This window comes from Tachyglossus aculeatus, chromosome X2 (assembly GCF_015852505.1).
Source record: "Tachyglossus aculeatus isolate mTacAcu1 chromosome X2, mTacAcu1.pri, whole genome shotgun sequence".
In the NCBI taxonomy this organism is placed as follows: domain Eukaryota; kingdom Metazoa; phylum Chordata; class Mammalia; order Monotremata; family Tachyglossidae; genus Tachyglossus; species Tachyglossus aculeatus.
The window spans coordinates 30,340,284-30,366,828 of record NC_052100.1 but is presented as its reverse complement, the minus strand read 5'-3'; the positions used below and the strand labels follow the sequence as shown (position 1 = coordinate 30,366,828).

The following is a 26,545-nucleotide window of genomic DNA, read 5'->3' as shown; positions in this document are numbered from 1 at the left end:
ATTTGGGAATTTTAAGTAGTAAAAGTAAATTCAATGAAGGTAAAAGGTTGGTGCTGTGGCACACTAATGTAATGTAGCTAAAAATGAACGCCTAGAGAAACAAACATTTTTATCCAGCGGATAGGGAGGTTCGCCTATAAGTGTGGGTGTGGCTGAAAAGGTCAATGCAGGATCCCCAGTTCTGGTCATATTGGGTCACTGCAACCGATGCAACTCTTAAGCGCTTAGTACAGTGCTCTGCACATAGTAAGCGCTCAATAAATACGATTGATTGATTGATTGATTAGGAGGGTCTTAAATTGGACAAGGGGACAATCTTGACAGAATGGCTAACTGAGCCCCTCCCATTCCACCTGAGCACAGATAAAGTTTCAAACCCACAGTATGGGGACCCTAGCAGTGAAGAATCAGGGTGCCGAATGTCGGCACAGCTGGGGAGCCTTGGAAGAACAGGTTCGAAGCAGGAAGGATTTCACTGTCAGCAACGAATTGGCTGCTTGCTTGGACGTTTTATTATCAGCGAGTGTTTTTCAAAAATTTTGCTCCTTTTACTCAGCAAAGAAAAGCTCTCAGCCTTGAGGAGAAACGATCTCAGTGTCCGAAATAGGTCTTTGCCTGGGAGAGGTTGAAGAGGGAATTCTTAATGTAGCTTGGCAAACTCCAGGAAAAAAGCTGCAAACAGTTTGGTTCCCTGGATGTAGTTGTACCTAACGCATGAGAAAGAGACACAGCTGCCGTCATTCCAATCCGGCGGTCCCCAGGCACAGGGCATTTGGGAGGGGCGCGGGGTCAGTGGCCAGAACTGCCACGTCGGGGTCACCCGGTGACCACCCTGCCACCGGCCCGAGTCTCCCTGCCATGACAAGGGCGCAGCCGCTTCCTCAGGAAAACCGGCGCTGGGAGAGCAGGAGTGCGCCACTAGCCATTCCAAACAGCTGTGGTGGTCATGATTGATCTCTTTGGCCAGGAGGGGCTACTGTCTCTCACAGCTCTTCCACCCCAGGCATTTTCTGGGCCCTGACCCCCCAGGACTGCAGTCCACATCCTGCTCGCAGTCCCCAGGCTACACGTCATCCTCCTCCCTCATCATCATCATCATCAATCGTATTTATTGAGCGCTTACTATGTGCAGAGCACTGTACTAAGCACTTGGGAAGTACAAATTGGCAACATATAGAGACAGTCCCTACCCAACAGTGGGCTCACAGTCTAAAAGGGGGGGAGGAGCCTCCCTCTGGAGGCTCTGCACCTCCTTGGGGCATGCCTCCTCCGGGGACTCAGTTCACCACTGGAAATTTTAGGAGAGGCACCATCGGGCTGATCCAAGGGCAGGGCCAGAGGGAGCATCCGGGATTTCAAGAGCAAGTGCCCCAAACTCACTGTGCCACCTTCTCCCTCCTCCACTGCTTCATGGCCTGGAGCAATAACTGGTGACTTATGGCCAAGCTGCCCCCTGCCAAACTCCTTGGGTCTCCTGTCCCGTGCACCCGGATCCACCTCCTCACCTGTGAGGCTGAGGGACTTAGGGTGGCCTTCTCTTTGTTACTTTGCCTTGGAGAAATTGTTGAGGGGGTTGGGGGAAAGTTTCTCGGGTTTGGGATAGAATGGGTGAGCCTTTTCTGGGGCTCTGGGTACCTGCTTATCTTCTCATTCTGGGAGTGTTCCCCATCGTCCACTGCTCCGATCGGAAGCATCATCACGCTTTTCTGTGTGAGGTTTTGGAATGTTCCAGCAACTGGAATTGTCGAACCGTCCCGGATCATGTCTGGATCCACTCCAAACACTGAAACACGGGTTGAGAATGGAACAGCGCGGATAATGACAAGAGATTTGTTCTTGGGTTCTGTTCTTCAGTGTAGGGACAGAGTTGTTCTTGGTACTCGAGGGAGACACCGCTGAGGACAACTGGCTAAAAAGGCTAAGATGGAACCCACAGTTCCAACCCCACAAAGGGCCCACATGAACTCCCCCTTGTTGTGCTGTAGCACCTGGTGCGGTTTTTCATTTTGTCTCCTTGTCTCATGGCATTCTACAGTGGAAGGCGTACTGCTATTTGCTCTTTTTTTGACCGTTTTGTTTGGAGACTTTGCTGATGGTGAGATTCATATATATGTAACTAAATGGTGTGGATCTCTGCATTGAATTGTTAGCCCCTTGGAAGGCAGAAATATTATTCAAAGGGACGGACCATGACAGATCAAAGAAGTGATCTGTCAGGAGGGACCAGTGCAGAGGACTAGTACTGTCTTACTATAACCCAACATTCCTCTAATGCTGACCTTTCACTGTATCTAGATCTTGTCTATCTCGCCACCGGCCACTCACCCACATCCTGCCTCTGTTCTGGAATGCCTTCCCTCCTCATATGAGACAAATAATTGCTCTCCCCCACTTCAAAGACTTATTGAAGGCCCATCTCCTCCAAGAAGCCTTCCCTACCCAAGCCCTCCTTTTCTCTTCTCCCACTCCCTTCTGCATCTCCCTTATTTGCTCCCTTCATTCATCCTCCCTCACAACCCCACAGCACATCTATGTATATCTGTACCTTCTTTATTTTTTATGTATATTAATGTCTGTCTCCCCCTCTGGACCGTGAACTCGTTGTGGGCAGGGGATGTGTCTGTTGTTGTATTGTACTCTCCCAAGTGCTTAGTACAGTGCTTTGCATACAGTAAGCACTCAATAAATACGACTGAATGAATAAATTAATTAATGAATGAAAGGGAGACACAGTGGCAGCTCCAAGCTTTTGGGAGGTTTAGGAGGGAAGATGAGAAGTTCAGTTATTGACTTTGAGTTTCAGGAGCTGGTGGGTCATCCCATGAGGAGAGGTCACAGGAACAGAGGAAGACACAGGCTTGGAAAGCAGGGGAGAGTACCGGGCTGGAGTTGTAAATTGTAGAAGTAACAACTTAAATACCCTTCCCTATACAGGGGTTCTGAGTATTCCTCATTAACTGAGAGCATAAAAACCTAGATTTAGCAAGCTCTCTTCTTTGTCTCCAGAAAAGAAACTGAGAATGCATTTAAAAATTTTAAATAACCGCAATAGTTGAAGAAAAGTCCCCTCTTCTGCTAGAAACGAGCCCTACTGCAGGCACCATGTTGTGTCACCAAAAATAACACAAGGTCAAACCTCTCCTGATGGCGCTTCCTGCTGCAGTGTACTGAGTGTCCGTCACATTGGCCATCCATGGTGCTAATCCCAGTGACATAGTTACCTTCAGGTGGTTGGGGCTCTGACGCTTGGAGAATATATCCTCCAGATATTGTGTCACCTGGAAGAGAATGTCATCATTAACTGTTCTCTGACCCTACTTCAACAGAGGCCTGAGCTGGTTCGTACTCACTCCACAATGTTCTAATACAAGAGTCAGAGGTAATTTCCCTTGCAGAAAACTCAAAAGGAGGGCTCCCTTTCTTTCACTCTTTGGAAATTTTGCTCTCAAGGACCAAGATCGTGGGCACAAAGCATTGGGTTACATTGGGTTGTTTACAAGTTAGCATCATCACATGGTCTGGCTTGAGCCAGAACCTGAGAGCCTGGAAACTTACACCGGTCTCCAGTTTAAAATATAAAGTTGAACTGGGTTGAAACATCAAAAAATTCAGAAACAAAGGAAAATGTCCTTCCTGCTCCAGTCATGATGTCTGGAGACCAATTCTCCCAATATCCTCAGTGGGCTTGCCATCCAGAGTTCAAGGAGGCGGGCAGGGTTCAAGGATTCAAGGAGGAGGTGGAAAAAGGAGGGGAAATTGGGGAGGGAAGCATGGCCTAGTGGAAGGAGCACAAGCCCGGGAGTCAGAGGATTTGGGTTCTAATCCCGGCTCTACCACACTTCTGCTGTGTGACCCTGGGCAAGTCACATAACTTCTCTGTGCCTCAGTTACCTCATCTATAAAATAGAAATTAAGACTGTGAGCCCCATGTGTGACAAGGATTGTATCCAACCTGATTACCTTGTATCTACCCCAGAATTTAGAACAGTGCTTGGCACATAGTAAATGCTTAACAAATATCACAATTATTGTGATGATGATGATTATTATTATTATTAATCTTTAATGAAGAGGGGCAGGAAGCAGGGGAGGCGGTCTCTGCAGCTCTCCAGCGCTTCCTTAACTCTCCAAATCTGAGGGAAACCAAGGCTGGGTTATCTGGCTCTGATCCCTGAGGTGATAAGCAGTTTACTCTGACCCATGACTGTTCAATTCATTTTTGCCTCTTTGGAATTTTTTACCATTTTGGGATGGGAGCAGCCCCAGCTGTGCTGATTGGCGACTGGCCCATCCGACCCTTATACCGAATCAAGCGCTTAGTACAGTGCTCTGCACACAGTAAGCGCTCAATAAATACGATCGAATGATTGAATGAATGAATATTCCTAGACCACAGAATGCGAGCAAGGAGGAACTGACCTCTGACTGCCCACCACCTCTTCTGCAATCCACTGGCAACTGGGACCAGACTTTGAGGGGTTTGTTGGTGCAGGATGAGTTGGGGGAAAGGCCTGGGGCCAGGCTGAGAAGGATGAGGTCCCAGTACTTCCAACAGAGGGAGGAGGTTTTCTCCATGGGCCAGGGGAACTTCAAATTCAAACAGGGGCAGCATAGGAGGATGGCACCTGGGGTTACCCCAGGATCCTTGCCCCAACCCACCCTTCAGTCAGGGGATCCTTGTAGGCAACTTTTTTAAATCACCAGGAACGTGGACTCTGAAACCATCTACAAAGATGGGTACACATCTTCTCCAAGTTGGGAATGAGCAGGCTGAATCTGTGCCTTTAGGAAGCTGTTGAATGGGAAAAGCCAGCAGGATACGGAGGGATTTGGGAAGATCCGTGGAGGACCGATACTGAGTCATTGGAGAGAAAGAGTGTCAGAGGTTCCATCCAAACAAGAGAGTGAGTGAGGGTGATCAACACCCAGTTCTTGCCAGCAACCTGCTGCCCTGGTCAGAGCCAGAACCCTTGGGTTAGGTGGAATGTGGGCTGTAAAAATTCCATATAATGATTTGGCTAAAACCAACTAAACCTGGGGTATACGCTATTTTTGGTGGTTACCAAAGAAGCAGTAGAGCATCTCTGCCATGTTATCCTGATCTCAGGTCCTGGTCAGAATATCAGTTAATGACCAGATCCAACCATTGTTACCTGTTTCTCCACTACAGGAATATCCATATGAGGCACCAGGCGGATGGAGAACTTCCCCGTCACTTGTCCAGGAATGACGGTTTTCATCCCCGGTTCATCAAATGCCCCTTCGATTCCATGAATGGACAGCGACGGATAGCGCCAGAGGTGCTGCAGGAGTTCCTCCTAGATGGAAATAACAATAACAACAACAATAACAATAATAACAATAATCGTGGTATTTGTTAAGCACTTATTACATGCCAGGCACTCTACTAAGTGCTGGAGTAAATACAAGATAAGTGGATTGGACACAGTCCCTGTCCCACATACAGCTCACAGTCTTAATCCCCGCTTTACAGATGAGGTAACTGAGGCACAGAGAAGTTAAGTGACTTGCCTAAAGTCACACAGCAGACAAGTGGCAGAGGCAGGGTTAGAACCCAGGTCCTTCTGACTCCCAAGCTTGTGCTCTAACCACGAGGCAGCTCTCTGGGATTCCTCCAACCAGCCAACTTCAGTGGATTCCCTCAGTTCAGCCTGTGCCGGGAGGGGTCATGAACTTTGTACCTTCAGCCACTTAAAATTAATGAACTGATATCTAGTCATCTCTCCTTAAAATGCGGCAGAATTAATAATAAAACTTGGGATACAAAAAGGGAGAGGAGGAGAAAAATCATGCACAAATTGACCTGTTTTCCCTCCGGACATGCTCAAAAAGATCTCTCTGAAGAGCTGACTGGCTTCTCCCTCCTGAGCCCACCTAGAGCTCAGCTGAGCGTTGAACCCATTTTTCTGCAGGGAACTCTGTGAAATTCACCTGCCCCAAATATCAAACTTCCCCCTTCTCTAAGGAGGATCCAGCTTTTCTTGGAGTTTAAAGTCAAATCCACTGCCAGTTTTACCCCCTAACTCCACTCACGGGTGTTTCTTAGTTATTCTGCAGTGCTGAAGAGTCTTTATGTCCACCGAGAGACCTGAATCGTCCTCACTGGACCATCCCCACTCATTCATTCATTCATTCAATCGTATTTATTGAGCGCTTACTGTGTGCAGAGCACTGCACTAAGCGCTTGGGAAGTACAAGTTGGCAACATATAGAGACGGTCCCTACCCAACAATGGGTTCACAGTCTAGAAGGGGGAGACAGACCACAAAACAAAACATATTAACAAAATAAAATAAATAGAATAGTAAATATGTACAAGTAAAATAGAGTAATAAATATGTACAAACATATATACAGGTGTATATATATATATATATATATATATTTACACACACAGGTGGTAGAACCCTTAATTAAGTTTAGGATCAGGAAGCACTTAGAAAAAATGCAGCCCATTAGGCAAAAGGCAATATGCTTTCTGCTAGGGAGAAACAGTGCCTCACCTGTCTGCTGGAGTTCTTGGAAGAAGCCAGTAAATAATAATAATAATAATGATACCCATAGATGGAAACAAGGGGTCAAAAACATTTATATTTATATTCAAAGGGCCTTTGGCCAGAAAGAAGAAATTTGAGTTGGGCACTCTCTGGGTTAGAGACTGTGTTAATCTGTTTTATTCTATCTATCACTTTTTCCAGATCATTGATCCACATTAATTTGACAAACTGTACCTTGGTGTCGTACAGAAATTTTTCCACATGGCTGCTATTCTTATATTCCTCCAGGTCAAAATCAATGGCCTCATAAAATTTCTTCTCCTCCTCAGAAAGTGGAGCCACATTATCATAGATTCCGGGAACCAGAATGTGACCTGAGGAATCCAGGAGGCTACCTAAGAAATAGACACACCAGTCGGAAAGGCAATTAGCTGTCGAGTGAGAGTACTCAGAACGTGACGGTAATTTCCAATTTGCTGAAAAGTGTTACGTGTCGCCCTGTCTTTGCTGAACTGGACCTGACGGACAAACACCACGGGCTCACCATCATCTCTAACCGGGTCAATGTTTCTAAAATTGAATTGAACTCAGAGTAAATTACTTCTGAGACTGTCTGGACAATAAGGCTTTCATTGAGGAGATTATCACACTTATTATCATTAAATATGGGTGGGTCTACTTTAAGGAGCTCTTTGATAAATGGGCATATAGGAGAGACACTTGTCTTTTGCTTAAGGTCCGGGAAGATAGGACGGTCCTGAGAGAAGCAGTGAGAAAGCCTCCTCTAAGTTCTCTGGATAAATCTCTGCTTATGATGTTCTTTAATTGGATTGGGAGGGATGAGGGCCAGACCCCCAAAGCGGTTTGTATATCCACTATGTCCCTTAAAAAGCCACTTTAGAAGCTGGGCGAAAAAGAAGCCTGGCCCTCACGGAGCTGACAAACTCACATATTTGTCAAACAGGATGTGCAAGATGGGTAGTGTGGCCACTGGTGATGCTGAAGAATTCCAGAGGCCCCTTTGCCTTCCCAGAAGCAACAGGCATATTTTATGTTAAATCTGTTATGTAGGTTTTGAAATGGGATGTAGCAGAGTCAATAGGTTCTAGGCACTGGATCACTGGGGAGACTTCTGACACCCCTCACTCTCCTTTGCTCTGGAACTCTGGAGCTGGTGTGCATTCCTCTCCCAGGTCCTTTTAAACACAAGCATCCTCGCCGAGCCGCAGAACTTGGCGGCTACAACCAAAGTGGAGGGAGGCTGAATGTTAGAAATGGAAATGCCGGACATAAAGGCGACCAGTGCCTCGACCTCACCGGATCGGGGACAGAATGGCCAGAAACCTGACTGCCTCTGCCGCAGCAAACCAGACATAGTCTGCCCTAGGGATGAGGCTGCTGAAAGGGCTAGCTGGAAGCACGAGTAAGCATACTGCCCAAAGCAGGGATTGTCGTTACTTTGAGGGAGGTCACCTAACCAAGTCGGTGACTTTGTCAAACCTGATTAGCTTGTCTCTACCCTAACCTAGTGCTTAGAACAGTGCCTGGTACATAGTAAGCTCTTAACAAATACCATAAAAAAAATCAGTTACTTGGGTGTGGAAACAGTGTTCCTGACAAGTGGAATAAGCAGTAGAGGAAGCAACTGTCCCAGTCTCAGTGCTAACCGACATTTGAAATTCATTCACTTTCTGGATTCCCTGTGGTTTAGGCCCTTTTGCTGCCTTTGCTCAGGAGAAGTACTCTGCCAGAGGAGAAAGACAATTTCCTTTTTTTTTCTTTTTCCTTTTAATTAACTTACTGAGAAATCTGATTAGAGACCTATTGAGTGTTTCTCAGGAAATTCTGATTTAACTCGAGACCCTAACCCGGGTGGCTAATGAGAAAACATTGATGTATGATCTACTCAGAACTAATTCCGCTGTAACATCCTATTTTCAGAATTCCCCTCCCGAGATTGTTTGTTTTTTTTATTGTAAGAGCATTTGCATGAAAACAAGGTGTCTAAGAGTTCATTTTCTCCTGCTGTTCGTTCCCCATTTGAAATCAATCAGTGATTTTGTACGATTTCTACAGCAACCACCACTTCGGAAAGGATCGTAACCTCGGGAAATTCACTGTAGGTTCTTAGTATTTCTTTTTCAAGTTGTACAAAACATATGCAAGTCTTAATCCTCCACGCTTTTCTCCCGAAATGGAACTTCTTTTTTGTTTAAATAATGTCCCATGTTTGATACTTACAGGACCGCCTGGCTTTGACTCTTCCCTCTTTTTTGTGGTGGTCTGTGGTACAGAGGGGAGGAGGGAAGGGCTTGCCCTGTCCCACACTTAAAGGGCGCAGTGCTGTGCTGGAGGAGCCGTGTGCCAAGCTGGGTCTCTTCAACCAGCCTCTCTCAGCTCTCCTACCAGGTGCTTTCTCTCTGTGACTTGGCCCTTTCCAAGCTATGCGTGACCAGGATTAGGGAAGAAGTGAGGAGGCAGCTGGTGCCCCCCAATACGTCCCTAGTACATCTCACCGAGCTATGGAGAGACTTCATGAGAGCCCAGCCCCATCCTGCGGGGCCAGGGCAGTGAGAGGGTTGATGGAGACAGTCACAGTCTCGCCAAATTTGAGTTTGAGTTCCACGCCCAGCTGCCTACTCCCGGTGGAAAGTGCAAGGTCTCAGTTCGTTCCCTTTATTACTTTATTCTGAACAACCTCCCAGAAGATAGTCTTCAGAGAAGCAGAGCGGCCTAGTGAAAGGAGCATGGGCCTTGGAGACAGAGGACCTGGGTTCTAATCCTGACTACGCTGTGTGACCTTGGGCAAGTCACTTCACTGCTCTGTGCCTCAGTTCCCTTATTTGTAAAAAGGGGACTTGATCCCTGTCCTCCCTCCAATTTAGACCGTGAGCCTCATGTGGGAACTGATTATCTACCACAGTGCTTATTACAGTGCCTAGCATATAGTAAGCGCTTAATAAATGCTAGAATTATTATTCTTTGCTCTACTTCTGTGAGTGGATCTGAGAGGCAAACCTTGAGGAGCTCGTTAGACACGGCAAAATTCCAGCCTCTTGTGGGGCTGCCAGCACTGAGAAGGTGGCTCTTAGATTCAGGTTTGGAAGGAACTGAAATGAATGACTGATGATTTGATGATGCCACACTACTAGGGGATGGGAAATCAGCCTAATTATAAAAATCAGTGCCACACTTTCTGAATTCTGCTGAAAATCGACCCCAAACTATTGAAACATGGGGACCAAAAATAGGGTTTTCTTTGCGAATGAAAATGAGAAGCCTAGAAGTCATTGTCAGGGAGCAGAGGGTTTCTGGGGAGTGAAGCAAATCATGGAGTCTGTGCAGGGTGCAGTGTGACTTCCAGGAGAGCCCAGACTTGAAACAAAGAACCTTACAAAAAGCAACAGAGTCTCCCGGAGTTCAAGGATACTCTCTCTCCACTTACAGGAGAGTAACTGAGTAGGACCTGGGGCCCTGGTCGGGTCTCAGCTGGGCTGGAGAAGTCTGATGGGGAACTTGTACTTCCCAAGCACTTAGTACAGTGCTCTGCACACAGTAAGTGCTCAATAAATATAATTGAATGAATGAATGAATGAATGAATGGGAGGGGGCAGGGTGCCCTGTGTCGGGGACTGGAGAGGGGGTTCTGTGTGAAGGAATGAGCAGGACCCCCTGTGTGAAGGAGCGGGCAGGACGTTTGTGTGAGGAGGAGTGGGCAGGGCATTGTGCGTGGAGGAGCATGCAGGATGCCCTGGGTGGAAGAACAGGCAGGATGCCCTCCATGGAGAAGCAGGCAGGTCATTTCTGCAAGTGAGGCTAGAGCACTTGTTTTTCTGTCCCACTCCCACCCCAAGAAGCAATGGACCAGGGATGGGGTTCTGGGGCTGGCTAACTCTGGGGAGTAGTCAGGTCCATGGCAGGGCCAGGGAAGGAGCAGGTGGGAGAAGTTGTATGAGTTTTGGGGAAATGGGGAAAAGACAGTGTTGCCTTCCCAGATTCTGGAAATGGGAAAGCTCTGGTTATGACTGTGGAGAATAGACACCCTGGGCACTAAGAAGCCTGTAAACAACTCCTTCATCCACAGGGTGCCAGTGCCCGTTGTATTGATTGCTGCTTTTGTTGCCCTGGTTTATAGCCTTCCTCCTGTGCCCGTTACCAACCTCCCAGCCCCTGTTTCTTCTTTCAGATTGGGAGTCTTCTCAAGGCTAATGACCAAGTCTCATTTTTCCTCTTTTAGTTCAGTGTTTTATACATAGTAGGTATGCAATAAATGCGATGATGAACGGGGAAGTCGTTATCTTGGTCCCTCTCTGCTCCCTCTCTGTCTCCTTCTGTCCCTCCCTCTGTCATGTCTATGCAGGTTGACAGCCCCCCCACCCCTCCACCCCACCCAAACCCTGCCCTGTCTACTGCAGGCCCTGTGTGTCTTTGATTATTGGTCCCAACGGGGGAGCAATAGTGAAAGAAAATAAAGTGTTACCAAGGAGGGACACTAAGTCTGCCATTGGTTCATGGAGGATGCCACCAAAGGTTCCTGAGTGAAAATCTTGATCTCTGCATTTCACCTGAAAGATAGAAGGTAAACTTACCCATGGGTCTGAGCAACCCACAAAATATATCAGGCATGCACAGACTGGATTTTTCAACACCACCCAGTCCCACTCCACTCCCCATCAGTCTAACAAGACCACCTGCCCTGCTGCCCTCAGATCATAGGCTGAGAGGGCTCCAGCACTCGAAAAATACTCTGAAAGGTCACTGTAAGGAGGCAGGGTGTTTCAAATTTCTGCATATATTTTTGAGCCAGGCCCATGGGCCAGTGCTTATTTTTGAGGCTGGACTAGAGAGCAACTATGATTTCTATGGGAACTTACTGCTGGGATTATGTCCTCATGCTACTCGGGCCTGGTGCCTTCGGTCACTTGAGAAGCCATGGTTGGCCCCTGGCCTAAGAGGATGGGGATCCAAGCAGCCCTAGCTACTCTGTACCTCCAGGATTCCTAATCTCCCCAGTGAGACTGTAAGTTATTGAGTGCAGAGATTGTGTCAACCAACTGTATTGTACTCTCCTGAGTACTTAGTACAGTACTCTGCAAAAAGTAAGCGCTCAGTAAGTACCATTGATGATTGGGGGGCTGTCTAAAGTGACTCTGATGCTGGGTGGGGACCAACAGGAAAAGAGGGTCCTCCTTCCTCCTCAAAGAGATCCTGGGACAGAGTGGAAGCACTGCTCTGTGCCTAGGGAACCTCCAGCCTCCAGGCCATGGGACTGAAACATCTTGGCTCTTTGAGGGGACAGACCTGACCATTCCCCAGATATGCCTGACCCTTCGGGAACCTCCCAGATGGTCTGGTTTGTCACGAGGCAACCTTTGCCAAATGATTGAGGGTCTCCAAGGTCTGCCTCACCCCACCTCATCTCCACCGCCATACCTGTACGGTGAAATAGCTGTTCCCCCTGGTCCCATAGGTGAGCGCTGGCTTCTTCTGGCTAATCCACAGGTTATCAGAAATCACAATGGCATCCACGCTGGAGAAGAAATGGTCCCTTTCCCTTTCGACAAGTTCATCTAGACCAACCGATCCTGCTTCTTCCATGCCTTCAATGATGAATTTGATGTTCACTGGGATGTCCTGTTTCATTTGTAAGAGGGGATCAGACACCTTATTAAGAAATCCCAGGCCTGCCATCCCACCTGCTGGACAAGTCCCGGCACACAGGAAGGACCCAGGGACATCCCGGGCAGAGATGGTGGGCAGGCACGTGAGCAGACAGGTTGGCACCTTGCCATCAGTCCACCTCTCACAGAAACAGGTTTCTTCTACATTAAAAGGAAGGATAAGGGTTAGGGGTACAATCTCTCCTGATCTTATCGCCTTCCCTCCCAACATCCCATTCTCATTGATGCCATTCTCCAGATGCTTTTGTACTCACGTACTTTCTCTAACACTTGGAATGTTTCCACTGCATTGATCCATGCCAGTACGGGGCCCTTGTTGTCTGTAGCTCCTCGTCCATAAAGGTTTCCTTTTTTAAAAAAAAAAAGGAAAAACTAAAATGTTAAGACCAGATTTCAAAGGATTTGTTAGCCTAAATGATTCAGAAACAGAAGTGCAGTGTGTGTTATGCTGTTTAGTGTCTCTGGTGTTCTGGTTCATTCTGGTATGGGAGAGTCTAGTAGATTTTTGAGCCCAATTTTCTCCTATAGGACTCCTTTCTGTCTGCCTGTCTGTCTGCCAGCCTTGCAATCTGTCTTCTTATCCGTCTGTTCTCCTCCATTAGATTGTCAACTCCTTGAGGTTGAACCTGTGTTTTAGCAGGTTCTCGAGGCTCCTAGAACTGTTTAGAACTGCCAAGCTAGCTCTCTTCCTCCCTTCAAGGCCCTGCTGAGAGCTCACTTCCTCCAGGAGGCCTTCCCAGACTGAGCCCCTTCTTTCCTCTCCCCCTCGTCCCCCTCTCCATCCCCCCGTCTTACCTCCTTCCCTTCCCCACAGCACCTGTATATATGTATATATGGTTGTACATATTTATTACTCTATTTATTTATTTATTTATTTATTTTACTTGTACATTTCTATCCTACTTATTTTATTTTGTTGGTATGTTTGGTTCTGTTCTCTGTCTCCCCCTTTTAGACTGTGAGCCCACTGTTGGGTAGGGACTGTCTCTATGTGATGCCAATTTGTACTTCCCAAGCGCTTAGTACAGTGCTCTGCACATAGTAAGCGCTCAATAAATACGATTGATTGATTGATTGATTGATTTAGAGCACTCTGGGGGCCACGGGACTGATTCACTAAGGTTCCAACTGAGGCTGGAAAGTTGGGCGAAACTGACTGATTCTGGGCACTGGGATCCAGTAAAGTTGTTGAAAAGTTGAGTCTGTGTCTGTGCACCCGCCTGGTCGGGAATAGACAGGGAGGACTGCCCTCCCGTTGTCGGCACTCCACCTGGAATTCCTGGGGGAATTAGCACTGTTTCTGTGAGCCACCGAGCACAGAGGACATCATGGGAACCAGATTTACAGGCACACTGGGGCCATTTGAGAAGAGTTTTCTTCCCATCCCACATCCCCAAATCCCAAGCCTCCTTCCCTTGCAGTGGCAAAGGAAACTTCATTTCTCCCTCATTACAGTATTTTCATGCATAAGCTTTATCTATAATTGATAATATTATTTATATTAATGTCTGTCTCCCAACTGTAAGCTGTGTTGTATTGTTGTGTTGTACTTTCCTAAGCTTTTAGTACAGTGCTCTGCACACAGTAAGTACTCGGGAAATATGATTATTATTTTCATTATTATTACTAATAATAATAATAATAATAACAATAATGTGGTGAGATGGGTGATCTGATTGCTCTGATACCTTGAGTTTTTCAGTGGGCAAATCTTGCTCTGAGATGACAAAGTCCAATTTCATGTATACCATGACCAAAAAAGTCAATCATATTAATTGAGTGTTTACTGTGTACGGTTGCTTTACTAAGCGCTTGGGAGAGTACAATAAAACAAGAGTTGGTAGACACTTACAATCTAAAGGGAATGACCAGATATTGATTGAACACTGAAATTGGCATGTAGTAACACCTTGCTAAAATAGACTTTTTCACGCTCTGAAAGCAGACTGAAGACCTATGGATTGTCATATCTCCTGGTGTGCAATGACTCAGTGGGCTTAATGGTCATGGCCATAGAATGCTCTACCATCAGAAATCTCTGTATGCTTCAAGTACAAGAAAACGATTTTTTTCCGTGAACATAGAAATTCCCCCCAGTGGAGAGGGTTTCAGGATCCCGAGCCCTGGGTCGACATGGAGGCACCTCGAGCATCAGTGCCAATTGGGCCACAGACCAAGGCCCAATTCCCTCCCCTCTGTCCTTGTCCTGCTCCTACCCCCATAACTGCCAGGCCCCTGGGCCCCCAGACCCCCAGCCCCTCCTGAATTCCTCACTCTATTTATGGCTGCCACTGCCCAGCCTCTGAAGTTCTCCAGAGGGCCAGCCCTCCAGGACTCTAATCTGACCCAGCCCTGTCCATTTTCCTTAGGAAAATTATTGACAGGTCTAGCCCCATGGAGACAGAAGACCCTGTCCTATCTTCTTCTTCTTTTTCTTCTTCTTCTAAATTCACTAGGCAGGACAAACAAGGAAGATTTCCAAGTGAATATGGATGGATGAGAAAGAGAGAACGGTCCATTGGTAGGAATTGAGAAAATGGGCAATAGATTAAAGTTTTCCTAAAATGGAATAAAACGTTCAATTCCAGACTGCCAGGACAGGAGAATAATGGCAGTGAACCAGACACCTGAACAAGCCACTGACCATTGACTTCGGTCAGGGTGAAGGGGTCAGTATCCCATCCGTCCTCCTTTTTGGCAGGCTGCACGTCCAGATGACCATAGAAACACACAGTGGCTTTCTGAGGACTGCTGCCGAGCTCTGCAAGGATGATGGGAGGCACCGGCAGGGTTTGGCCCTCGGGCAGCTCCTGAAACAGAATTGAAGGCACAGAAGAAAGAAGGTGACTTCACACACTTGTTGGCGGTGTCACTTCCCCAACCGATGCCTGTCTCCTGATGGAAGAGGCTCATGGAGAAATAGAGAGCCAGGAACAGCCCCCCATGATGCCTCCCCCTGACAATCATATAACAATAATAATGATGGTATTTGTTAAGGCTTACTATGTGCAAAGCACTGTTCTGAGCACTGGGGAAGATACAAGGTTATCAGATTGTCCCACATGGGGCTCACAGTCTTAGTCCCCATTTTACAGATGAGGGAACTGAGGCCCAGAGAAGTTAAGTGACTTGCCCAAAGTCACACAGCTGACAAGTGGCAGAGCTGGGATTCGAACCCATGACCTCTGACTCCAAAGCCCATGATCTTTCCACTAAGCCACAGCTGCTTCTCAATATAATGCAATCTGTTGCCACTCTGTGTCCCACCTCCTGCATCTACCTCTTAAGAGTGATGGAGGCCCAGGCATGGCCCCACTGGGCCGGCCAGTGGCCACAGTCAGTCAGTTGGTAAGTCAATTGTATTTGCTGAGCACTTACTGTGTGCAGAACAGTGCACTAAGCACTTGACAGAGTACAATACAGCAATATAACTGACACATTCCCTGCCCACAGTCTAGAGGGGGAGACAGATGTTAATATAAATAACTGAATTACAGCTATGTACATAAGAAGTGTATGTTCTTTGTTTCCCATTTGTAACAACAAAATTGTTGCCGATTTGTACTTTCCAAGCGCTTAGTACTGTGCTCTGCACACAGTAAGCGCTCAACAGATAAGATTGAATGAATTCTCTGGGAGAAATGGAGAGGGGGCCGAGGGGAGCTGCTCTCTGGCCTTAGTTCCTGTGGCTGCTCCATAGCCCTCTGGAGGCTTGAGGACAAGCATCCTGGTGACAAAGCCCTCAGGCCTCAGTGTCCCTGCCCTCAGATTCCCACCTGCCTCCACCCCAACCTGCTTTCCCCTAACTCCCTCCCGGGAAGGCTATTGGCCTGAGTGGTTCATGGGAGTGGCAGCTTTGGGATCTCTGGAAAGGACTACTGAGACTGAAAGTAGGAGTTTGGAGCAGGAGAAGCTGCTAAACGTGGATCTCTGTCTGTGAGAAGCAGTGGCCAGCCCTGGCCCCAGCCCCGCAACCTGAACTCTGTCCTCCCCCTGCAGTCCTGGGTCTCGCTCACAGCCTGTTTGGGAGAAGGGGAGGAAGGATCCCTCATTCACAGCCATGTAGCCCTTCCCACCCCTTCCAAAGAGAAGCATCCCTCCCTTGAGTCCATCCAGGTGGAGAGCAGAGTGTTTCTGAGCCAGTGGGAGGGCAGTAGGAACACTACCTGGTGAGAGCCCAGATCCACTAACTCGACCTTCGCTCCCAGGCGTTGCAGTCTGTCTGCTGCCATGTCCATCATCCTGAAGATCTCTTGTCTTAAAGGAAGCAGGGGTTGCCCAGAAATGCTGTGGACAGCTACCCACTCGGCCAGAGTCTGGAGGGAGAGCCAAGCAACCAGTTAAACCAGGGGAGGGTAGTGGCCCCATTTAGAGTCCTGGGCAGGTGGGGGCTGTTCTACTCTCATCACTCAAATGCTTGCTGTCCCTTGTCACTGGTCTTCCATGTGGGAATTTCTGAATCCTGCCAGTGGCTCTGTTTTCCAGGCAGAATCTGACTTTTTACTGGATAGCGGGAGAAGCAGGGGAGATTATTGGGGAGGTCCAAGGGAGTGGGTGGAGGAGGGTGTGGGGGATATGTAGAGGTCTCCCAGGGCAGGGATCATTTAGGGAGGATCCCACCAACCAGCAAATGTGGTTTAAAAAAATGAATTGTTCTCCTTTGGTCAAGGTGCCCATTCTCCCACATTTGAACATGCCTAAAACCCAGCTCAGCCTCTGAAGTGTGAAACCTAGTTCCATTAAGAGCTCAAGCCCTCTGCTTCTGAAGGAGGACCCACCTTCTTCATCAGCCAACACAAGGACCCCATTTTCTGTTCTGGGACCATGGCTGCACCCACTGGTCCCATCTGCCAGATTGGCTCAGTGCAGTCATTCCTCTCTCCTGCAAGCACAGCTCAAGAGCTTATCCTTAGTAATAATATTCATTAAATCATATTTATTGAGCGCTTACTGTGTGCAGAGCACTGTACTAAGCGCTTGGGAAGTCCAAGTTGGCAACATATAGAGACGGTCCCTTCCCAACAACGGGCTCACAGTCTAGAAGAGGGAGACAGACAACAAAACAAAACATATGGACAGGTGTCATCAGAATAAATAGAAGTAAAGCTAGATGCACATCATAATAACAATTATTATGGTATTTGTTAAGCGCTTACTATGTGCCAAGCACGTTTAAGTGCTGGGGTAGATACGAGGTAATCAGGCTGTCCCAGGGTAGGGCTCACAGTTTTAAAACTGAGACACAGAGAAGTTAAGCAGCTTGCCCAAGGTCACACAGCAGACGAGTGGTGGAGCCGGGATTAGAACCCATGTCCTCCGACTCCCAAGCCCGAGCTCTTTCCACTAAGCCACGATGCTGGTGCTTCTTCCTCCCTCTATCCCCCAAGCACTATATGAACATTGCAGGTCCAGAGCAGTCCCCGCTGGCCTTCTGCCCGGGGCCGAGGTCTCCTCTGCCCAAGAGTGGCCAGACACATTTGGACCCACTGCCCATCATGGTCAAGTGGGTCAGGTCAGGCAAGAAGAGTTTCCCTCTGACTTGCAGGAAGCACTGATGGAAGATGGGCCTATATGTGGCTGTGCATATTTGTACAGGCATACGTGTGTGTGTGTGTATGTGTGTGTGTGTGCATGTGTATATCACCTGTATATACGTTTGTACATATTTATTACTCTATTTATTTATTTATTTTACTTGTACATATCTATTCAATTTATTTTATTTTGTTACTATGTTTGGTTTTGTTCTCTGTCTCCCCCTTTTAGACTGTGAGCCCACTGTTGGGTGGGGACTGTCTCTATATGTTGCCAACTTGTACTTCCCAAGTGCTTAGTACAGTGCTCGGCACACAGTAAGCGCTCAATAAATAGGATTGATTGATTGATGTGTGTTTGTAGGGAGACTTCATGTCTTTACAGGTGCATGATGTGGAGACAGACTTTCCATCCACACTCTTTCTCAGAGATAGCCTCTCACCGACAACGGTGCCATCTTCGGACCCCAAGGCAACTCTAGAAATATGTCCGACTTGATTGACTTGTACTTACCTCAGCACTTAGTACAGTACTTAGCACATAGTAAGTGCCTATCGAACACCACAATCATTATTATATCAGCTACTTATGTATCCCTTACATGTCATCTCCTTGCCAGATGATATTTTTTTGTTGGGTTTTTTTTTAAAGTATTCATTAAACACTTACTTTGTGCCAGGCACTCTACTAAGTAGTGGGATAGATACAAGCTATCTTGGAGAAGCAGCATGGCTCAGTGGAAAGAGCCCGGGCTTTGGAGTCAGAGGTCATGGGTTCAAATCCTGGCTCCGCCAATTTTCAGCTGTGTGACTTTGGGCAAGTCATTTAACTTCTTTGGGACTCAGCTACCTCATCTGTAAAATGGGGATTAAGACTGTGAGCCCCACCATGGGACAACCTGATCACCTTGTAACCTCCCCAGTGCTTAGAACAGTGCTTTGCACATAGTAAGTGCTTAATAAATGCCATTATTATTGTTATTATTATTGTTATTATTAAGATATTCAGGTTGGACCCAATCCATCTCCCAAAAGGGGCCCACAGTCTTAATTCCCACTTTACAGTTGAGGTAACTGAGTCACAGAGAATTGAGTTGACTTGTCCAGCAGACAAATGGGCGGGCCAGGATTAGCCCAGGACCTTCTGAGTCCCAGGCCCGTGCTCTATCCACGAGTCTGCACAACTTTTCTATGTTGTACGAAACTGGTGGATCTGCTGCACCCCAGCAAGAGGGGTGCCTGGTTTAGCCTTCCCCTGTTAGTAATTAATGATGACAGCAACGATTCACCCAAGTGGCCCAGCTGTTCCAAGCAGAAGCCGCTCCTACCTGGGTATTCCTTTGGGCCTCCAGGGAATCCATCCACTGCCCGCTGCCGTAGCTCTGCCCTCGCCACGTGCAGGGTCCTAATCCACTCACCTCAATAAATTCATCCTGATGCACATCGACATACTGGAAGACCTGGTCCAGTAGTTCAGGGGGGGAGGAGGAGGAGAACATTCCTGCTTCCAAGAGCAGCAGGAAAATGAGGATGGCCGAAGCCTGTTAAAGGAAAAAAAAGAAAGAAACATGGAAACCAAACTTCAGAGTCGAGTGCCTTGTTTGCACCTGGTATACCCATCCAAGAACACTAACGCCACACTATCAAGTGCAAACCCCATCATTGTTGCCGCCCCCACACAGACAAACCAGCTCTAGGGCCTTAGCAGGTAGAAGGGAGTATGAGTCAGCTGAGAACAGGAGATCGGGAGGATCTTCACCCCTGGTCGGAACAGAGCTCTGTTTCCAGCTACAGTGGCACCAGAACTCCTGGAGGAACCATGTTGGCTGCCTTCCTGCATGGTCCTGGATCTTCCTTCCACTTTCTTTCTAGGGACCTATCATAGGCTGCTTGTCCATAAATTCATCAAATTTATCCCAACCACTCTTGAACCTAAAAACCATGTGTTCAGCCATATGGCTTCCTCCGGGAATTAATTCCACACTTTCACCCCACCCGACAACCTGGGAGAGAAGAATTTCTTTCTCTGTTCTTTGACCCTGCTTCCCTCCAGCTCCAGCAGACACCCACACCCTTCTTGGTTTGTAGCCTCCACCTCTCCAGGCCGAAGAGTCCTGACCCTCTGATACCCCCAAGACACACAGAAGGACACCCAGAGACCCGCACACCTACACAGACGCGCATACTTACGCTCATCTAGACAGATGTCCTTAGCCGAGAGCCCATTGTGGGCAGGGAATGTGTCTGTTATAGTGTTATATTGTATTCTCCCAAGCGTTTAGCACAGTGCTCTGCACATAGTAAGTGCTCAATGAATATGATTGATTGACTAACTACAGCAGCAATGAAGGTTTAGTAAAGCTGCAACAGGAGTGGTAGTGGTGGAGGCAGCGAGCAGGTATAACTGCCACGTTGTGCTCCCTTGAATTTGGCCCTGGCCCGGTGCTGGAACTGTGGCCTTTCCCTAGGGCATGGGCTTGGCAGTGGCAGCAGCACCTGGCACCTGCTTTGGCTCCCTCCTGTTTCTGAGGGCGGGCCTCCCCGGAATTCTCTTCACACTGGCCATTAGACCCCGCCTTGGCCCAAAGCAGCCCATTTATGCTGAAAATGCAGGGTAGGTAGTCTTTGTGACTATCAAAGCACAAGCTCAAAAGAAGCAGGAAGCCCACCAGATACAGTGACCTCTGAGCCCGTCCAACTGCCCGGGCTAGTCACCAGTGCCAGCTGAGCAGAGAACAAAATTCAGGGACTGGAGAAGCGGTTGGACAGGATTCACTTCCCTTTGCCCCTTGAGAAGAAGCCATTCATTCTCAGAGTCACCAGGACTGACAAGCTGGCACATGTCCACTCTGCCCATTGGCGTGGCATCCGACCCACCCAAATCAACCCCTGAACAAGGAGGGAATGCAGTGTGGCCTAGTAGGTAAAGCATGGGCCAGAGGGTCAGAGGACTTGGGTTCTAATCCCAACTCAGCCGTTTTCCTTTTTGTGTGATCTTGGACAAGTCATTCAACTTCTCTGAACCTCGCTTACCTCATCGGTAAAATGGGGGAAAGAATCCTGTTCTCCCTCCCTTTTAGACTTTGAGGCAGAGACTCTGAATGTCCAATCCTATTATCTTGTACCTATCCCAGTGCTAAATACAGTGCTTGTCACATAATAAATACTTAAATGCCAGTATTATTATCATTATTAGAGCTGGAGCTGGACAGTGACAGACTGGCTTCATGAAGCTGTAACATCAGTTCTATCATCTCAAATTTTTCTGTAAAAATTCCTATTGAATATTCTCCTGGAGCCAAGCGTTACTTGGAGCTAAGAAGGTACTTTTTAATAGTATCTGTTAAGTGCTTACTATGTGTCCAGCACTGCACTATGTGCTGGGGTAAATATAAGCCAATCGGGTTCGACACAGTCCATGTCCCACATGGGGCTCAGCCTTAATCCCCATTTTACGGGGATAAAGACATTAAGTGACTTGCCCAGGGTCCCACAGCAGACAAGTGGTGGAGTGGGGCTTAGAACCCAGTTCCTTCTGACTCCCAGTCCTGTGCTCTCTGCTTCTCTGCTTGTGGGATAATATAATTAAATTGGCCTACAGAAGGAAGAAGTGGGAGTTGGGGAGGTAAGGATTGGCTCTCATTCAGTATTTTACCTTTCATGGTAAAGTGGTAAAGTAGTAAAGCATCATTCCATATGGAAAACTGTTTCATCATCATCATAATCAGCATCAGAGAAACTGTGTAGCCCAGTGGTTAGAGCACAGGACTGGGAGTCAGAAGGACCTGGGTTCTAGGCCTCAGTTACCTCATTTGTAAAATGGGGATTAAGACTGTGAGCCCCATGTGGGACAGGGACTGTGTCCAACCTGATTAGCTTGTATCTAGCCCTGCTCTTAGTACAGTGCTTGACACATAGTAAGTACTTAACAAATACCAAGAGAAACAAAAGAGGAGGAGAAGTTAAAGAAGCAGAAGAATCAATCAATCAATCAATCGTATTTATTGAGCGCTTACTGTGTGCAGAGCACTGTACTAAGCGCTTGGGAAGTACAAGTTGGCAACATATAGACACGGTCCCTACCCAATCTAGAAGGGGGAGACAGACAACAAAACAAAACATATTAACAAGTTAGAGAAGCAGCCTGTCTCAATGGAAAGAGCACGGGCTTTGGAGTCAGAGGTCATGGATTCAAGTCTCAGCTCCACCGCTTGTCAGCTGTGTGACTTTGGGCAAGTCACTTCACAGCGTAGCTCAATGGAAAGAGCACAGGTTTGGGAGCCCAGAGAGGTTAACTGACTGGACCAAAGTCACACAGCAGACAAGTGGCAGAGCAGAACCCAGGTCCTTCTGAGTCCCAGGCCTGTGCTCTAGCCACTAGACCACGCTACTTCGAATTCAAGTAGAACTCTTCTAATAGATGTGAAGGGGAATGGGGAATGTCTGAATTCCTAGAATTTTTGCCAGGAGCAGGTAACATCCACCTCACCCACAAGGATTATGTCATGAAGTAATATACTATAGTTTGCACTGGTACATATATCTGACACACGAAGAACTTACAGTCTAATGGGGAAGCTATCCCAATCAGTACCCTGAGCAGGCAGAGATTTAGACCTCAGGGCTGAGAGTAGCCAGTGAAGATGAGCCAGCAGTATTGCACATGATAGCTTGAACCAACATGACAAGGGACAGGAACAAGCAGGCTGAGGCAAGGTGTGCATCCTTGGCCTCTGACCTTCTCCCCCACAGATTGTCTTTGGAGAATTAAATAAACCCTCATCCTTGAGCTTCTCTCTGCCTCTGGCCAGTGGAGCTTTCTTTGGAGTCTCAGGAGTTTGACGGTTACTGTGTTCCTTAGTTCTCCAAGCATTTCTCCTCGCAAGAAGAGTGACTTAGATTGGAACCTCCTTGAGAACCAGGACCATACCTACTTACTCTGTGATATTCTCCCAAGTTCATTCATTCATTCAATAGTATTTATTGAGTGCTTACTGTGTGCAGAGCACTGTACTAAGCACTTGGAAAGTACAATTTGGCAGTACATTGAGACAGTCCCTACCCAACAATGGGCTCACAGTCTAGAAGCAGGAGACAGACAGCAAAACAAAACAAGTAGACAGGTGTCAATACCATCAAAATAATGCTTGGCGTAGCGCTCTGCTCACAGAAAGCACTCAGTAATACTATTGATTGATGGATAAGTCATTTATCTGTGGCAAGAGTGCACAGTTGGAAAGTGCATTCTCCCTTTAAGTTTACCCTAAGGCTCTTTGGAGCAGAAAAGAGCTGAGGGGACTAGGAGTAATCATTTTTAAGTGCTATGTGCCAAGTGCCGTGCTAAGAGCTGGAGTAGATACAAGGTAATCAAGTAGGACCCAGCCCCGTCCCATACGGGGCTGCCAATCGAAGGAGAAGGAAGAGCAAGCAATGTGACTGTGGCTTTAATTGGGACTGTGAACTTTCTGCCTCTCCTGCCTCACCCAGAGATTAGACATGGGCACACATCCCCGCGCTCGACTTTCAGAACGGCAAAGTTATACTATCACTCAAGCATGAGAATCCTGTAGTCACGGGGGAACTCGTGGGGAAGAATTTCTGCATCTCTCATTTATCTTTTTCTAGCCTTCTGCCACTTCAATCTCTTTTATTTAGAGGGAAACTATTCAGTCAGTTTCTGACTTGGGGTCCCGTACTAGATCCTCTGACACCTGTTTAGCCCCAAGAGACTCCGGCCCCTGGCAGTGAATTAGTAGTGAATTTGGATTAATTAGTGAATTAGGATTCTGGTAGGAGCAGAATCCTGGTCTGCCCATGGGAAAACGTCTGTTTCCAAGGCTGATCCACACAGGTTGGACCCACTATGCCCATGTCTTCTCATGGTGGAAAGAGGAAGGTCTTACCTAGGATTCTTTCTGGGAGGCAGCAAAGTCCCCCAGCTGTTTCTGCTTGGTGATCTGCTGGGCCGAAAGGACGTTTTCCACCCTCTCCTTCTCTGTGAGATTTTATACTGAATTTTATTACTCAGGCTAAATATTAACCTCAATTTCAGAATTTTCCAATGGCAGCAGCAGTCCAGGCCAATGATGTGAAAAACCTGAGGGCAGCCCAGAATTAGCAGGCAGGCAGGGAGGCTATAGTGCAAAGAGCCCTGGAGCACAGCTCTAGAAACTGGCATGGGCAGGAGGGATGCAGACTGGCCCCGCTAGGCTCAGGCCCCGGTGTGCAATCACTCAATCAAGCTAAGGTATTGACTAATGTCTACTGAGTGCAAAGCATTCTGCAAGCCCCTGGGAGAGTACAACCCAAGCAAGACAGACATTCCCTGCCTTCAAGGAACTTTTAATCAGCAAGGGGACGACAAAGATTATTTACAAAAGGTTTTTAGGAGGGTATGATTAGAGGTAGCTCAATCAACGGTATTTCAATCAATCAATCCTCTCCCCCTCCCCATCCCTCCCGCCCTACCTCCTTCCCCTCCCCACAGCACCTATATATATGTTTGTACAGATTTATTACTCTATTTTACCTGTACATATTTACTATCCTATTTATTTTGTTAATGATGTGCATCTAGCTTTACTTCTATTTATTCTGTTTTAAAACTGTGAGCCCTATCCTGGGACAGCCTGATTACCTCGTATTTACCCCAGCACTTAGATGTGCTTGGCACATAGTAAGTGCTTAACAAATACCATAATAATTGTTATTATGATGTGCATCTAGCTTTACTTCTATTTATTCTGATGACTTGACACCTGTCCGCCTGTTTTGTTTTGTTGTCTGTCTCCCCCTTCTAGGCTGTGAGCCCGTTGTTGGGTAGGGACCATCTATATGTTGCCAACTTGTACTTCCCAAGTGCTTAGTACAGTGCTGTGCACACAGTAAGCGTTCAATAAATACGATTGAATGAATGAATGAATTTATTGAGCGCTTACTATGTGCAGAACACTGTACTAAGCACATAGTACAATGTAACAAAGTTACAATATACAGTGTAACCGAGTACGGTGTAACAGGGTTGGCAAACACATTTCCAGTCCACAACGAGTTTACAGTCTACAGGAGAGATAGACATGAATATAAATATATAATTTATAATATATGATTTAAAGATATGTACATAAGTGCTTTGGGGTTGAGAATGGAGCGAATATAAAATGAGAAGCAGTGTGATCTAGTGGGAGTCAAAAGGACCTGGATTATAATCCCAGCTCCACCATTTAGCTTCTCTGCCTCAGTTACCTCAACTGTAGAATGGGGATTGAGACTGCAAGCCCTACGTGGGACATAGACTGTGTCTAACTTGAAGAGCTTGTAGCTACCCCAGCACTTAGTACAGTGCCTGGCACATAGCAAGCACTTACAAATACCATTAAAAAAAATTGCCCGATGGTCACAGATCCAAGTTCAGGTCAAAGATCCAAGTTCAGTTACATCAGGATGAAATAGCAGAATAAGTCATTGAAAATGCAAATGAAAATCCTAATTGAAATATACATAAATAATCAAGGCTAAGGATCACTGTTGGGTTGATGTGAGTCAATAAGGGTAGGTTTCCCGGAGGAAGTGGGATATTTTTAAGGAGCTCTGAAGATAGAAAGAGCTGTGGTCTGGCATGTTTGAGTGGGGAATATGTTCCCGGCTAGGGTTACAACATGAGCATGGGACTGGAGGCAGGAAGCAGGAGGAGCAGGAGTGAGCTACAGTTAGAAGGTAAATGTGGAGCAGACCAAGAATGTGAGCTGGGGAGCAACAGGGGAAGAAGTTCTATATGTAGGATGGGAGGAGTTCCTGGAGAGTCTTGGAGGTGGTCAAGAGGAGTTTTTGCTTGATGGCTAGCCAGGGAGAGGCTTGAGGGACAGAGAGAAATTCAAAATGATGCTCCAAGCAACATCAGAGATAATAAATCAGAGGGCTGGGAGGCAGGGAGGCCAGCTTTATTCCCAAGGTGGAAAGAGGACGGGAGGAAATTTGATTCTGCTGAAATGGTGTGGTTATAATTTTTGAGTTTCTGGATTTGTGACTCAAGAAACATATATAGGGCAATGAATATGGATGGACTTGTTACCTTAATCCTTCCAGGAAAGTTTAAAGGCCTTTGATCGTATACCAGAAAGTGTCTGACTAATCTCAACTCAGTTCTCCTCGCTCCTATCTTCCATCTTTTCTTTTTGCACATCTAATATGTGAAACTCTTCCATTCACTTTTCCCAATTCTTCTGTGCTTTCTTTCATTAGTTTCTCCTACAACTGCCTGCTTCTTTCTTCCTGACCTCCTGAGAACTCACTGTGGGCAGGCCACTAGCCCACCTGGGCTGGTGGGATTCCCAGCCCACCTGGAGAACTCCGGGAACAGCTCTGAGGAATCCAAGTTCTGGGGCTTGGTTTCACCCACCCACCTTTCCCTCAGGGAAATTTCCTCCTCCCTGCTTGAGTCCAAATTTAGATGGAGAGCCTGCTTACAGTTTGGGTCCATCTCTGGGTTCTGCAGAGCTTTTATAGATAGCCAATATTGGTGCCAAATACATCTCATATTTTATAATGAGGAGCTTGGTAGGGTCCATTCAGCTTTCTGTCATATTAAAAACAAAAATGTTTTAAGAGAAACAGAAGGAAAGCTCCTTAATGTATTTTTTGCAACCCAAAGCTATGCACATTATCCTAGGACAATCGAATGTTGAAAAACAGTGACAATGGAGAACTCCAAACTCACCATTCTTCTTAGTCTGGGATCCATTGGGGGCTGTCCAGGAGCCTGAAACAGCTATTCTTGAATACAAGGGGAGAAGGGAGAGGAATGATGACTGGC

At 47.0% G+C, this 26,545-nt stretch overlaps 1 protein-coding gene across 5 annotated transcripts; it reads right to left on the bottom strand.

Moving 5' to 3' along the window:
* Window positions 1-478: 478 nt before the first annotated feature.
* CNDP1 (carnosine dipeptidase 1) lies at window positions 479-26,545 on the bottom strand. Of its 5 annotated transcripts, none has more exons than XM_038771306.1 (12): window positions 26,450-26,545; window positions 19,062-19,274; window positions 16,366-16,515; window positions 14,844-15,009; window positions 12,458-12,546; window positions 11,952-12,152; window positions 10,999-11,083; window positions 6,753-6,913; window positions 5,154-5,318; window positions 3,137-3,278; window positions 1,636-1,783; window positions 479-707 (listed from the first exon to the last, which is right to left on the bottom strand). In XM_038771306.1, exons 1-12 carry the CDS (start codon window positions 26,471-26,473, stop codon window positions 641-643), a joined length of 1,611 nt encoding a protein of 536 aa, XP_038627234.1. In that variant the 5' UTR covers window positions 26,474-26,545; the 3' UTR covers window positions 479-640. The 5 variants fall into 5 exon arrangements, with proteins under 5 accessions (XP_038627234.1, XP_038627236.1, XP_038627235.1 ...); XM_038771308.1 differs by having other exon boundaries at window positions 19,152-19,274; XM_038771307.1 differs by lacking the exon at window positions 26,450-26,545 and adding an exon at window positions 23,637-23,678.

Bases quoted from the DNA above. Each gene is read 5' to 3' on its own strand.
- CNDP1 (XM_038771306.1), bottom strand. From the start codon at position 26,473: ATGGATCCCAGACTAAGAAGAATG. The intron at 15,010-16,365 runs GTAGTGTTCCTA...ATTCTGTTTCAG, and splicing joins TGGATCTGGGCTCTCACCAG to GAGCTGCCCGAGGGCCAAAC. The intron at 708-1,635 runs GTACCCAGAGCC...CTCATGCGTTAG, and splicing joins CAGAATGAGAAGATAAGCAG to GTACAACTACATCCAGGGAA.